The sequence below is a fragment of the Manacus candei genome, unplaced genomic scaffold (genome assembly GCF_025592945.1).
Source record: "Manacus candei isolate 608988 ecotype Guabito, Panama unplaced genomic scaffold, ASM2559294v1 h1tg000167l, whole genome shotgun sequence".
Taxonomy (NCBI): domain Eukaryota; kingdom Metazoa; phylum Chordata; class Aves; order Passeriformes; family Pipridae; genus Manacus; species Manacus candei.
Window position 1 is genome coordinate 391,426 of NW_026138215.1, and position 15,460 is coordinate 406,885.

At 45.7% G+C, this 15,460-nt stretch overlaps 1 protein-coding gene across 11 annotated transcripts in view; it reads right to left on the reverse strand.

Annotated features, from left to right (window-relative positions):
* The window catches only part of MTMR3 (myotubularin related protein 3), a 79,572-nt gene that overhangs the window by 36,157 nt on the left and 27,955 nt on the right, over positions 1–15,460 (reverse strand). For 10 of the 11 annotated variants that reach the window (XR_007900907.1, XM_051773345.1, XM_051773337.1 and 7 more), the window contains 4 exons: positions 10,701–10,779; positions 5,593–5,667; positions 5,131–5,220; positions 3,551–3,667 (listed from right to left, as the gene is read on the reverse strand). Coding sequence is in view for 10 of the 11 variants with exons in the window: in XM_051773345.1 (XP_051629305.1) it covers positions 3,551–3,667; positions 5,131–5,220; positions 5,593–5,667; positions 10,701–10,779 (361 nt within the window). In the remaining variant the exon portion in view is untranslated. Of the gene's footprint in view, positions 1–3,550; positions 3,668–5,130; positions 5,221–5,592; positions 5,668–10,700; positions 10,780–14,785; positions 15,416–15,460 lie in introns of those variants that run through there. The other variant, XM_051773342.1, reaches the window with a different exon arrangement.

The window sequence follows — 15,460 nt, forward strand, 5'->3', positions numbered from 1 at the left end:
CCCATGCAATCCATGCTTTCCTGAACTGCACTGAAATGTTAATTCTCCCATCAATGCCATCAGCTTACAGGGAGAAAACACAGAAACACTCCCAGCTGCAAAGCTGGACATTTTCTTAAGGAATCAATAGGGATGGGCCTGGGAACCAAACCTCCCATGTGCCCCTGAGATCCCTGTTGAGTCTGCACTTCAATCCCCTGGATAAATGTAAGTCAACACTTTTGAATGTCATAATCCCCCTGATTTATTCATGGTCTGCAGGATGTTTTGTTTTTGCATTTGAAACACCGTGTTCCCATTAGCACTGTGATCTAGGAAATGATCCATGGGAGTGATTCCCACACACAGCCATTTCTGCACTGCTGGATGGGACCAGGAGCAACTTTTTCACGGTGTTTCTTTCCCAGCAGGTGCAGGAGCTGCTGGGGAGCTCTGGGAGGAACACTGGGGTGGCACAGGCACCGTTTTTGTGAGTTGTGACCAAAAAAGAGCACAGAGAGGTAAAAACAAAGGCCAGGAATCCATTTGTAACTGGATTCCTGTCCCTTCATGCAGTGCCTTTAGTAGGTGGTACCATGGGAATATCCCACCTCCTTCCAGAGGAGGTTCCAGCCCAGAACTGCTGCACATCCACACACGGGGAATCGACTTGTTTCACAGGTTCTATTACACAGATGTTTGCTGGGAATCCTCTTTCTTACACAGAAATACTTGTGTTCACTGAGGTGACAAGTCTTCAGTGTGGCTGCCCTCAGGACAGGGATTCTTATGAAAATCATTCCAAGTAATAAAAAACCCCAATTCCTAACATTAGAAAACATTTATGCATTTTTAAAAATATCTTCTTATGGGTGTTTTCTGAACAGCTCTAGTGCTGGAAAACCAGCAGGAAAGAATCAAATGAACTCAATGAAAAATTACTCAGTGAAGATTTAATTTAGAAAATCAGCATCTGATCAATAATTTTGATCAATAATAACCAAAGGGATTATTGCCCCCAAATTTAACAATTTAAATATGGTCCTTAACTACTGCAGGAATGTTTTATCCTTAAAGACACTCCAAGCCCTCTCTGCCCTGGATTCCAGTCGAGTTCACAGCACATTATTAGTGATGGTCATATATGGCTTCAAAGAGTGATTTATATTCTGCTCTACCTCATACACTAATTGATTATTTCTGGTTAATGATGCTGATGATAATGAGGTATCACAGAGAGCGAGAGGGCAGAACACTGGATATGAAAGTCAGGGAAGCAAAACTGACGTGGTAAAACTGACAAACTTTTATGGAATCTTTCCTGAACACAAACAAAGAACATGGTTTGATAAAGCATCAATTCCTGCTACTGCCCAAAAATACTGAACTGAAAATTCCTAAAAATTAATGACCCCAATTATCCTGAGGACAGCTGTGACAGGAAGTGCAGTCCATGCACTAGTGGCTTCCCTAATAAAGCAAATCCATCATTCCCTGGCATTCCTGAGGACACACTCCTGATTTCCAAGGTCACTCCTGTTTCCCACATCTCAGCTCCTTGTTGTCCAACATTCTATCCTTCCCTTTGGCAATTCCAGTTGCCAATTCCATACAATGAGACTCTGACTCACAAAATCCAGCAGGAAGGAACACACTATAGATTTACATAACAGATTGCAACCCTGGAATTGAGGTTTGTATCCCAGAGCAGCAGAGGAATCCTATAAAACCCCTGCCTCCCCTGGCTGGAGCTCCCCAGGTACCCCACACCCCACAGAGCCCTCACCACCGCCCCAGGGGCACCTACAGCTTCAGAGTTAAGTCTCGAGTCCCAGTTCAGGTTTAACTACAGAGTAAGAGAAGAGAAAAGTCAAGTGATGCTCCCCCTAAACGTGCACACATTGTACCACCTGCTCTGGATGGTCAGCAGTGGGAAACAACAGCCCTCACATTTCCAGTTACATTTTTGTCCTCATTTTTTTGCCATCATTTTGAGCAACTGCCACAGTCAGAAATAATACCCTACTTGGCTGAAAACCCCCAGCTCATGAAGGTTATCCCTGTAATGCTGCACACACAAGTTCATCAGGAGCAGATGTGCTTGTTCAGCCTAAAACATTGACAGTTCATGAACTACAATGCAGTGACTTGTGATAACCATGACCCAGCCACACTCCAAAGCCTGTAGGTAACACAGCTACATGACTAAACACTGAAGACTGAGTTTCAGTTCATAACCAACATCTTTACAGAGTTAATAATTCAGTTCTGGCACAAAACCAAACAAAAACTTGAAATTTAAGATTGACATGGCATCAAAAATTAAATCAGGTGCTGATTAAAATCCTCCCTGTGAGGGTGGGGAGGCCCTGGCACAGGTTGCCCAGAGAAGCTGTGGCTGCCCCTGGATCCCTGGAAGTGTCCAAGGCCAGGTTGGAGGGGGTTTGAAGCAACCTGGGCTAGTGGGAGGTGTCCCTGCCCATGGCAGGGGTGGCACTGGATGAGCTCTGAGGTCCCTTCCAACCCAAAGCATTCCATGACTCTGTGGTGTCTCACATCACTGGGTCATGTGTGTCTGTCATGTATGAGTTGGACACTTGTCAACTCCTATATTTTGCTTCCCTTGCTTCTCCCAGCTCTGGAATAACACACAGTTTGGGGGCTGACACTTAACTCACCCCTGCAGAGTGTGACTGACACTGGCAGTTGGGAATTAGCCAGGGTCAGGAATTGGGTTGCAATAAGGAGACTGGTAAAAATAAGGAGACTTGGGTTGGAATGAGGAGACTTTTCTCATCAGGAGAAAAAAAAATGCTTTGAGTCTTTGGATTTTATTTTACTGGTTTTATTATAAATTCCCACAAAAATAAATCCGTGCCATGTGTAATGTCCTGTCAAACTCTACATAATCCACAACTGGTGTTACAACTGGTCTGTGTCAGCGTCACCCCCCTGCACAGGAGCATCCAACACCCAGTTAATTTGTGCCTGTGGCCATGAGGAGGTGGATAAGCAACAATTTTAAAGAATGGACACTTGGCAAAAAGCTCTTTAAAGCAGTGCAGTTGAAGGTGAGGTCCAGCTCTAGATCTCTTCTGTCAGTGACTGTACTCACACCACCCAATGTCTGCACATCACTGCAGCAGCTGGACCCACTTCCACCCTTTTAAGCTCCAAGCAAGGCATAATCAAGCTTTGATGCTCCAAAAGCCCTTTGGAAGAGGTTTTATTTCTCCCATTCAGAGCCTGGGGAGAAGCCATGGCTGACAGAGCTGTAAAGTGAACATCAACTTGAGTGATGTGACATTTCCTCAGGAAACTCCATTTTCAGAGGTGCTGAGTCACCTTTTGGTGCCTTAATAACTCTTTGCTCTCCCTGAGAAATGGGATTTGATTTTGGTGTATCTATGTACACCAAAATCTACATATCTCTTCTCCCTGAGAAATGGGATTTGAACACTATAAAGAGATTTTTTCCTTACCACCACCCTTAAAAGGCAGGATCACCGAGCTCTCATCCTAAACTCTGGTTTGGTGATGGAGATGAGCCCAGAGGGTGAGCAGCACTTACATTCACAACAGACTCCTTGAACTTGATGTGCAGCCTGTAGTTGGACAGTGCTATGATGGCATCCTCTGCTCTCCCCACGTACTCCGTGCTCTCCCCGTGGAGTTCGATGAACGGCACCTGCACAAGGAGAAACCTTTCAGCAACACCCTCAGATCACACTGGAACCCTGCTAAGGCCAGCTCAGAGGTTAATTGTAGCTTTTTCTTAAGTGGTCCCTCATTTTCGGTTCCTTTTCCTGAGTGGGAAGTGCTTGCTCGGGGAAAGCAATGAATTTTTATGACAAATATGCTCATATTTTGGCAAGTAGGCTGGCCAAGCCCTTGAATTATGCTCTCACACTCCTTACTTAATGGAGAGTGGCATTTCCATAATGTCATTAAATCCATCCTAAAGTAGGCAAAACATCCAAGATGAATAATCTCCTCTGCTATTTCCCCAATATTCACCACGTAAGCTCAGGTAACCAGCCAAGACTGGATCCCCCAATGCATCACAGCTCAAGTCAGCTGGACAAATCCTACCTTCTGCTTCATATTTCTCACTGCAAATATGAAAATGCCCAACATGCTGCTGCTTTATGAAGTTAGAAAACCTGCAGTGACATCACACTGCACATTTAATTACAAATGGGACTTAAGCCCAGTTTAGCTGAGCTGAGTGAAAAGTGTAAATGCTCAACTTCAAAATAATCTGGTTTTACACCAACTTAGCTTAGATCAAGTAGAAATATTTTATATTACAATGAAAGAAACCACATCTTCAGTTGATATAAGAGCCAGGCTGGGAGAGCTGGGGGGGTTCACCTGCAGAAGAGAAGGCTCCAGGGAGAGCTGAGAGCCCCTGGCAGGGCCTAAAGGGGCTCCAGGAGAGCTGGAGAGGGACTGGGGACAAGGGGTGGAGGGACAGGACACAGGGAATGGCTTCCCACTGCCAGAGGGCAGGGAGAGATGGGAGATTGGGAAGGAATTCCTGGCTGTGAGGGTGGGGAGGCCCTGGCCCAGGTTGCTCAGAGAAGCTGTGGCTGCCCCTGGATCCCTGGAAGTGTCCAAGGCCAGGTTGGATGGGCTTGGAGCAACCTGGGCTGGTGGGAGGTGTCCCTGCTCATGGCAGGGGTGGGACTGGAATATGCTTTAAGCAACTCAAATACTTCCAGGATTCTGTGGCAAATGATTTGAACTAAACTGATTTCAAAAGGAACTTTGGAAAATCAACAAATCAAAAAATATCCATTTTTTGTGCAACATAAGGCTTCTGGCTTCCCAGTAACCACATGCAGTGGCAGTGTTTAATTAGCTTAGTGTTTGTTTTTTATAAGAAACACAGAGTTCTAAACTCTGGAATAAAACCTGGCACTTGACATTAGTACAAATAACGATATTTTTTGACACTCTGAGGAACCTCTTGTACTGTAATGCTGAGTTCTCTGTTCTACCAACAGTACTGGAGGATTTAAGGAGAAAATGAGCTTCTGCTACTCCTGTGCTAATTGTGAATTCAAATGCTGCAGGAGAGGCCCGAGAATCCACAGGTCAGCTGGAGATCTTGTGATCCTGCCTGGCCAGGAGCAGGGTGGTGATTACCTGAAGGTTCTCATCCTCTCGGATCAGCTGCTTCCTGGGAAAAATCTGATTAGCCTGGATGCATTCAAGGCTGTGCTGAGTCTCTTCATCCTGAGGAACAAAGTGTTAGTTACCCTCAGATGTCACTCACAGGAGCTGTAAACAACCAGGGAAAAAGCTCACACGGGATGCAGAGTTCAGGGAATTCAGGGAGCAGCAACTTTAGGAAGTTGCTGAACTTTCACAGACAGGCACTCAGACAACTGAATGTGATATTGGGAACAGGTTTCCTTCTGCAGCCTGATTAATAAAGTCATTAAAAATACAGAAAGATTTATAGCAGCATTAGGAAAAAAACATTAGCCTAGACTAGCACTGTGCTTGAAACTCAACAACCACCCATGTAAACGTTAATTCCCTAAAGTTTTTCAGATTTTAAACTCTTCTGCTCTGAGAGAGACCCTACAAACCCCTCTTGCTTACCATGACAGGCCCTGGATGGGAGGAGAAATCCTCGTCTTTACTCCCAGTACTTCGAGGCTCTTGTCTTACTAAAATCTAGAAAACCAGAAGAGCATAACGATGAAGTTACAGTCATTTTCTTTCAGCAAATAAATACAAATTAACTTTTAAAGACTGAGAATGTAGGTGTTAGAAAACTGGGAGCAAACAGTAATTATGAAAAGATGAAACCCATACAAGCTCACTCTCCCGAGAGCCAAAATTGTTTCAAATTGTGTCTGGCTCCTTCTGTTCCTCCTGAAAAATCACCCTTGGAGGTGCTGCTGGGAGAACACCTGTCTGAAGGCAGCAATTAGACCAGGGTTTACAGGATGGCAATTAAATCACATTCATTTTTCTAGGTCCCCTGGAATTTTCTCCCAAGTCATTTGCAGATGGTGAATCACAAATCTGTGGGTTATAAATCCAAAGGGATTGTTGGGATCACTTTGTCTGCTCTGATGTGAAACACGGGATGTTGGATCCTCCTGGGACAATCTTGGTTCAACTGTGGCCAGTGAACTGGAATTCCTACTCATATCAAAACGCTCATTTTACAGTTATGGTTCATTTTTAATATCCATGGATGCATCAGAACATCCATTTCCCTGCACTGCCCTTTCCCAGAGCCCCAGATCACTGAGCACCAGGGACCTGCTCCCTCCCCCACCCAACAATTCCCAATCCTTGATCAGCTGCAGTGTCTGGAATTACTGACAGGGGCCTTCCTGCAAATCACCCAATTGGGAACTTAATGACTGAACACAAGAGTTACAATTTGATTTGGAGACTGATCTCACACTCAGCTTGCTAAATCCAGTAGGTTCTTCCCTTTTTTTACTAAACCAGGATTCATCCAGGTATTTTATGGGACTTGCAGACAGTGGCACATTAAAGATACAAATGATAAACTCGAGTCCAGTCAGTTCTCAGTTCATATGTCACTAATAAATACATTTCAGATTATCAGAGAAAACCATTTCAATGCCCTTCAATCCACGAGCTCGGCACAGCAGCACTGCAGGGAGCCCTAAACACATCCTGCACATTGTATGGAACATTGACAGAGGGAAAAGGAGCAGCAGATGCACACAAAGGATGGGCACAGATGTGTGTTTGTATATATAAATAAAAGGAGGAAATTATGAGCAGAATCGAGCTGAAACTGCCATTAATTCACTAAAATTAATGCAAGAAGTGGATATAAAATCCTAACTTCAAAAAATTAAGAAAAATAAAAGCTAGGAGAGTTGATAGAAGACTGGATCTATTAACTAGGGAAATTGATAAGGAAAAATAATACAAAACAGCCCAGAAACTTCCATGCCTGTAGCAATGGAGAGGAGGAACATTCTTTTGAGTTATCAGAAACTAAGGAAATGTAGAAATGTTGTCTACCAACAGCACAATAAGACAGTAACATTGCTAATATTGGTTTAAGGCAGGGCTACTTAACATTTCAGTCTCGAAAAGGCAGGATTATTTAACATTTTTGTTCAAAAGAAGCAGGGAAGAAGAACGGATCATGTGTGATAACCCATGCTGTGACTGATGAGAACATCCAAGGAGCACAATGACTAAAGCTTAAAAGCCCATAAATTCATCAGGTTTGATCTTTAATGTTTCAGAGACCATAAAATCCCAGCCCTTGTACTGAAAAGCAGAGCTGGTGGTGATTCCAGCATGACTTGGCACTTTAGGGACGTTGTGTTCAGGGATTTCTCTCCCAGACCCACGTCTGGCCCTGGCCTGCAGCTCCCAAACAAGCCAGGGTTCAGCAGTGCCCCCAAATCCATCTGGTTCCTGCTTCCAACCCTTGGTTTTCACGGTGGGTTTTTCACATTCCACGATTCCCATTCTCCTCCCTCTCCAAGATTTAAAAATGAGCCTCCTGCTCAATTAAATTTAGGGAGATGGCTGAGCAACAGTCTGACTGCCCAGTCACCCTCCATCGTCCAGCTCATCCTCAGGGAAGGCAGAGCCTGGACTAACTCTGCAGCATGTCCTGATATAATGAAGGGTAATGATTCCAGAGAGTATGGCTTTAAAAACTGCAGAGTTTACACAAACCTCCTTTTTCAGCCCTACAATCACGCTGAGCTCTCACACCTACAGCCCACAGTGGTGGAGATGGGGGGTATGTTTGTGAACTTTTCTGTTGGAACTCTTGGGTGAACATCTGGGGTGGGTTCCACAGGCTGCTGGAGGCACCACTGCCTTCTGTACCCCCACCCCCACCAGTGCAGGCCTGCTCTGCCAGGACAGTCCTGAACCCCAAACATCCCAGAGCCCCTCTGCTCTGGAGCCAGGCTGGGAGAGCTGGGGGGGTTCACCTGGAGAAGAGAAGGCTCCAGGGAGAGCTGAGAGCCCCTTGCAGGGCCTAAAGGGGCTCCAGGAGAGCTGGAGAGGGACTGGGGACAAGGGATGGAGGGACAGGACACAGGGAATGGCTTCCCACTGCCAGAGGGCAGGGAGAGATGGGATATTGGGAAGGAATTCCTGGCTGTGAGGGTGGGGAGGCCCTGGCCCAGGTTGCCCAGAGAAGCTGTGGCTGCCCCTGGATCCCTGGAAGTGTCCAAGGCCAGGTTGGACGGGGCTTGGAGCAACCTGGGCTGGTGGAAGGTGTCCCTGCCCGTGGCAGGGGGTGGGATGAGATGAGCTTTAAGGTCCCTTCCAACCCAAACCATTCCATGATTCTATGATATAAAAAATACCTTTCTATTTAAGAACTTTTTTCAGCTTCACACACAATTATCAAAGAAACGCCAACCTAATTAAAAAGATGGTCTTTATTACACATTTGAGGAAAAGATTTAATCTATTAGGAACTGCACTGGACAAAATTGTTCTTTTGTGCTTCAGATTGATTAGATATATTTAAAGTTTATTATATAACCACCTACATATTAATAAAATCAGTATTAGCTTAAAAAAAAATTAAGTCTTCTAAAATATCTTACAGCTGTGCTCCTAAAATCCAGCACACACCACCAGCAGAGACTACCCAAATTACTACCCAACTTTCAGTCTAACTTGTGCACTGAGCTGCAAAACAGCTTTTATCACAACAGTGTGGCTTTTTCCATGAATGTTAGAATCTTCCTTTTTAAGGGGAATTTTGGGAAAGCTGCGTGGAAAAAAAATCTGCCTGTTTCAGTTTTAATCAGGATTATCAGACACAAAGGGCGATGCTGCCAAGATAAATGGTACAGGAGGTCCAGGACTGGTTCTAAAGCAAACACTGCAGGGTCTGGGGACCGGTGAAACGCTCCAGCGGCGCCGCTGCCGCCGCACAAAGGAGTCCTGAAAAGCGCTGACAGGAACAGCAAGAAAGGCTGAGCTGGTACAATGAACTCCCTGATCTGATGGGCACTGAACATGCTGAAAGCAATAATGCCTTTCCCACCATGTCAACAGGCTGATCCCACTCCATGAGCTCATGGTCACCGGGCTGAGCCCCAGGGAAAGGGATGGACCACACAGTGCTCAGGGGCAGCCCCAGGAGCTCTGATCCACAGGGATCTCCACTCCCGACCATCCCAGAGCCTCCAGCCCCTTCCCAGGGCAGCAGACTGCTCCAGGCCAGCCACGGGGAGAGAAGGAGGATCAATGTCTGTGGACACCTCGTAAGGAGATCCTGACTTTAGAAGTGAGAACAGAAACATTCTTCCCATCACCAACTCCACCAAGCACTCCCAAATTCTCCCCACGGGAATTCCCCACCATCCTGCTCTGAGGACAGAGCCAGACCAGCCCCAGCTGGCTGAAGAAACCCCTTCCCAAGCTGACCCATCCCCTTTTTGGGGGTTAGTTGCAGAATGGAATGAGAATTCTCGTTTTGTTTCACTGCAGTTGGCAAATAATCAGCTCTTCCCTGACAGTTAAACCCATTTCCCAGAATTAAAATGGAAAGGGTGGAATGCAGCTCAGAAAACAACTGACCAGGAAAACGTTGTCAGGAAAGCTCCATCAAATTCAGGCTCCTCCTTATCAATAGGATCATACAGAAATAGCAGACAGCTTATACACAGTGCAGGGAAATTTGCTGTTATTGGTAGAAATAATGTTGGTTTTGGCCAGCACTGAGGCCAAAAAAGGTGATATTATCAATTTACTGGGTTGCCATTGCACCTGCAATTTCATGTGTATTAAATTACAGCAAAAAAGAGGTTGGTCTTGTTAATTCTGCATCCCCACATTCTGCTTGAAAGGATAAATGATGAGCAAAGGTTGTAACCTCAGACTCTGCTCAGACTCTATGGGAACATCTTAATTACCTTTTGTTTCAGATGTGCCTTCTGGCCTAAATTATGTGCATAATTAAGACTAGCAATAACCATCTGTTTGCCAGTGATTCTAAACAAAAAAGATTATATAAATAAAGGATCATTTAGATTGACATATATTTAGATGTAGCTGGACTTATAGTAAGAAAAAAGAAAAACTGGAGGGGAAAAAAGGAAAAAGGAAGTACCCAGGAGTTTAACTTTGTTCCACATCCAGATTCTGAACTCCTTTTATTTTAATATCAGAATCAAACTGAGTTGCCCCTGAGCTATTTACACTCTGTGGCACAGTTGCCCTCTAAGTCTGAGACTGGAATCCAAAGGTTTTGGCAAGGGACCATCAGAAAATCTGAGAATTAAACATTCAGGAATGTGACCTACCTTGGGCAAAAGATGCTTCTGTTGTAAAGTGAAAACTCTTCCTCCCCTTTGGCAGGTGGAAGGAAATTTCTGAGATAAGGATAAACACTCTGCTTCCCTCATTTCAACCCCTGGGTTTCTCCTCTTTCCTGGCGCCACAGGCAGAAGTAACTGGATAATATTTACTGGGGAAGCAGCTGACAACTTATGGCACATTGTTCAGGAATAGGAGCAGGACAAAGAATTCTGCTGGAAGACTGTGCACAACTGAGAGTCAGAGTCTTTTTTTTAATAATGAAAGGTTGCAACCTCCAACTCAGTAAAATATTGATTTTTGTCTAAGGTCTTGGAAAACACTTCATTTAATTAAGAGAGTAATCAATGATAACCAGAGAATCCACCTTCAACAGGCAACTGATCTTACCAAAAAAATGCAATTCTTACCGAAGAACGAGAGAATAAACCAGTCCTCTCTTGTCCTGGAAAGTTCCAACTATTCTCTCCTGGTACTTCACATTGGCAGCTGCAAATGAAAAGACAATACTTTAAAATATGAACCTTTATTTGAAAAAACCACTTCTGAAACAGCAGCTGAGACAGGAGACTCCTCCATTGGGTTTGGCTTAATTAAAGAAAAGGAAAAAGTTTAACTGCTGTGTAAGTTGTAACTACAACTTAACATGCCCAAAGAGGGAATTCCATGACCGGATTCCAACGGATACACGTGTGCTGGATGAGGCCTCTGTTCTGGTAAGGAGCAGTTCCAAAATCCTGGCCACAAAGCCATTCAGATTTTTTGTTTTTTTTAACTAGTGGACAAAAATTAAAATTATTCAGAAACACGAGCTACAGGAAAGCACTTTTACAGAAGGTCCAAGTGGGTTTATATTGATCTTCAAAAGTGGTTTTTAATTTCACACTGAAATAAGCATTTTTCCCCCCAAGAAAGCAGATGAAGACCCCAAAGAGGGGTTGTTGCTTTAGGCCAATGGTGTGAAATCCAAGGGGAACAGCAATGCTCCTGAGACCCCTCTTCCCAAGCCCTATCTTTTGGACTTCCCAAGTGCTGCACAAACAGTCATTGCCTCAAAAGTAAATATAAATATGCCACAAATATGTATCTGTCGAAACAAATACATGGAGAAAGGATCTGAAGTGCTTCATTCCTCCAGTCCTCCAGCAGGTGTTCCCAGATGTCTCCTCCAGCTCTGGAATGACTGCTGGGACACAAAGTTTCACACTAAAACACCCAAACCCTGCAATTCAAGTCCCAGACTGAACCCAACCGTTCCTAAAGCACACAAGCAGCCAAACTGATGGGACAGATTTGCTCTTCCCAGTGACTTGGACTCTCTCCCAACAGCACTCTGCCTCTGGATGTGGCTGGAAGGTCCAGCTTCTACACTATATAATCCTGCTGCTGGAAATAGTTTGCCTGTGCTTTGATGTGCCACAACTACTGATAATTTTCACCTTCTGGTCCATTAAATAAAATAAATTTCTGTTTTGCATTCATTGCATCCTTTAGTTTATGGTTTGTGACAGAGAAAATAAGAAATAAAAAGAGAAGACAATTTTAGGACTGACGCAGTAGAAAGAAATAGTTTAAGAGGTTGTGCATTAAAAATTGTGCATTTAAAGTAGTTGTGCCTCTGGCCCAGCATTGCTGGGTGAGGGAGGGGATTGTTCTGCTCTGCTCTTCCCTGGTGCAGCCTCATCTCAAGTCCTGGGGGCAGTTTGGGGCACCACAATATAAGAAAGATCTAAAGCTTAGATCTCAGGTGCACCAAAAGAAATTCTACCATTGCACACGGTGTTCCCACTCTGGGGAATCTCATGGGTCTGCATTTAGCCAGTATTTACACAAACAGTGACCTGAGGATGCTGTGCTTTAACAGAAAGGGTCTGTGTCGATGCCAACTGTCCAAACCCTCAGCTAAACTTCAATTTACCATTTTATAAAACAGTTTCTAAAAGCAACATTTGGTTACCTGCAACAGAGCTCAACTTTGTTTGTATTTTTTTTAAAAATCCCTCTCGACCAACAAGCCAAACACCAATTCCAGTAACTTTTCTGGGTCAATAATCAACCCCAGCCCCCAAAGGGGAATGGACACAGTTTTACTTTGAGGTACCAACTTGATCGTGCGACAAGTTCAACTTCACAGCTGCCTGCTGGTACAAAGTCACCTTTGAGGGGAATATGGAGCAAGTTTATTAAACACCAAAAAAAAAAGAGCTCTGGAGGCAAACTACACAACTCCAAAACGACTCTTCAGAGACAGTTTTCTGGCCACGTATTTGCTTTTCAAAAGGCAAGACACACATTTCGAGTCGCAGGAGCTGGACTGATTTTCTGTGGTTTAGGTCCAAGAGAAGAGAAAAAAAAAAAAACAAACCTTCACAAAATCTGCAACAGGCTTTTTATTGATTTTAATGAGGTTTGGAAGAAGCCACCAAACCTCCAGAGTTTTGTCGAGGAGTTTAAAAACAGGGGGAGAAGGTTCCAATGTAAGCGTTAATAATTCCACCCGATTCCTGCCAGCAAACACCCCCCCAGCGCTCATCAGCATTCCTGCTGCAGGGCTGCTGGGCTCAGATAAGCACCTCCAGTGTTATCACTTCCTAAGGCAACAACTTGTGCCAAAAGAAGGGGAAAAAGCTGCCTGTAAGAAGAAATGTCGCTGTGAGTTGTACTGTCCTCTCCCAAACGCTAATTCCCGACGGAGGCACATCCCGGCCCCGGGGTGACTTTAATTAACACAGCCAAGCACATCCCAGGGGGCTGCCCCTTGGAAGCACCTCGGCTGTTTGAGCCACAAGGAATGGATTCAGCACCATCGGGAAAGCCAAAGGTAGGAGATGGAAAAGGGAACAGGACCCTTTCAGTAAATCCTATAAAGTCAAGCGTGTCTGGTAAGGAACTGGCTCTGCACCACCTTTACTGGACTGTCCCGTTCTCAGCTGGTTTGGTTTGTCCCAGAATGGTTTGGGCTGGAAGGGACCTTAAAGCTCATCCAGTCCCACCCCCTGCCATGGGCAGGGACACCTTCCACTAGCCCAGGTTGCTCCAAGCCCCGTCCAACCTGGCCTTGGACACTTCCAGGGATCCAGGGGCAGCCACAGCTTCTCTGGGCAACCTGGGCCAGGGCCTCCCCACCCTCACAGCCAGGAATCCCTTCCCAATATCCCACCTAACCCTGCCCTCTGGCAGTGGGAAGCCATTCCCCCTTGTCCTGCCCCTCCATCCCTTGTCCCCAGTCCCTCTCCAGCTCTCCTGGAGCCCCTTTAGGCCCTGCAAGGGGCTCTCAGCTCTCCCTGGAGCCTTCTCTTCTCCAGGGGAACCCCCCCAGCTCTCCCAGCCTGGCTCCAGAGCAGAGGGGCTCCAGCCCTGGCAGCATCTCCGGGGCCTCCTCTGGACTCTCTCCAGCAGCTCCACGTCCTCCCTGTGCTGTTCCCAGGGCTGGAAGTGGGGTCTCACCTGAGGGGACAGTGGGGGTCAATCCCAACCCCTGATTTCAGATCACTTCAGTTCAGGTGCTCAAGGCCGTCCCGTCACTGCCCAACTCACACCTGTCAGCAGTGACTCTGCCCCAGGGCCCCAGTGCTGAAGGGGGTGGGAACAGGAGCATTTAAACTTAAGCTTTTCCTTTGAACCACCTTCTTCAGATCCTGCTCCACTGACTATTTTGGGAACTCGGGCATGAGGTGAACACTTTTCCCAGCATACAGCTCTCACCTCTGTTGTTTTTTCATGGAAGATGCTATGGAGAAGCAGAGCAGCTGCACTGTATATCAATCACACTGTAACAGTGAAATACAAATAGAAATACAATTGTGGGGGGAAACTCCAAATAATGGTTTCCAACTTGTAGAACTTTTGTCCCTGGAGATATTTCAACCCTTGGAATTCCAAGTCCTTAAGCAATCCAATCCAACATCAAAGTCAGTCCTACTCTGAGCAGTGTTGGTCTACAGGAACTCCAAAATCTAAATTACATGAGCCTCTAACAATGTTTTTCTTGACATTTATTTAAGTAAAATATTGGCAAATAGCTAGGAAAAGCACTCTGGAGAAGTTCTAATAAACATGTTTGTTTAATTAGGTGTTTGGAAGTTGCCTCTTCAGTTCCTTCACTGAAAGGCTCTATCTACCCAGAGCAGGAGAGGGATGGTCTGATAAGCAGAAAGTGAAATGGCACAAGGGAAAAAGAGCTTTGCAAAGCAAACAAATCCAGATTTTCTTTAGCTGCAAGTTGCCCTCATAAGGATGTAAACAAACACAGCCACGTGCAGCCTTTTTCCTGGTGACTGTTTTGCAGGTGTATTTTCCCTCCCTTTGCCCAAAGGTGCCGTTTCCAGCCCGGTTGTGCCACCCCCTGTCCCAGCCCGATATTATGCAAGTGTGGGGTTTGATGAGAAGTTCTCCATTCCTGTTTACATTTCTAACTTCCCAATATCACTGGTCCCACATCCCCGACCAGTGCCGTGGCAGAACCTCCTCTTGCACCCAATTATCACACACTCACCATTGATTTCATCACCTTCAGCTCAGCTCGAACTCAAGTATTGGCCGTATGCTGTTCTTCTCCTCCTCTCTCCTTCTGTCCTTCCTAGTGGATTTTAGCTTGCTTTCCCAACTATTTTTATGCTCTCCTGAGCGTGCTCAGGAACAGGAACACAGTGCTACTATCAGCTGCCCACCAGCTGGGGTGAGCCAGCAGCTTGTGGCCGAGCTGGAAACCACAGCGGGATGAGAGCACTGGGAACGCTCCGGGGGCTGGATGGGGCAAGGCCACTCCTCAAGAGAAAGTCTGAAAACATGCACATGGAGAAGCAGGACTGCTGATCTTCAGGGAGGCATTTGCTGGTCTCTGTGGCCACGTGTCACAGAATTGTCAAGGTCAGAAAAGCTCCCTGAGATCACTCAGTCCAACCATCAGCTCAGCACCACCATGCTCACACCAACCCGTGTCCCCAGGTGCCACATCCATGTTTTTTGAACATTTCCAGGAATGGGGACTCCACTACTGCCCTGGGCAGCTGTACCAGTGCCTGACCACCCTTTTCATGAAGAAATTCTCTCTAATATCTAACCTAAACCTCCCCTGGCACAGCTGGAGGCCGTTCCCTCTCCTCCTGTCCCTTGTTCCCTGGGAGCAGAGCCCGACCCCCCCAGCTCCTATCAGGGAGTTGGAGAGAGG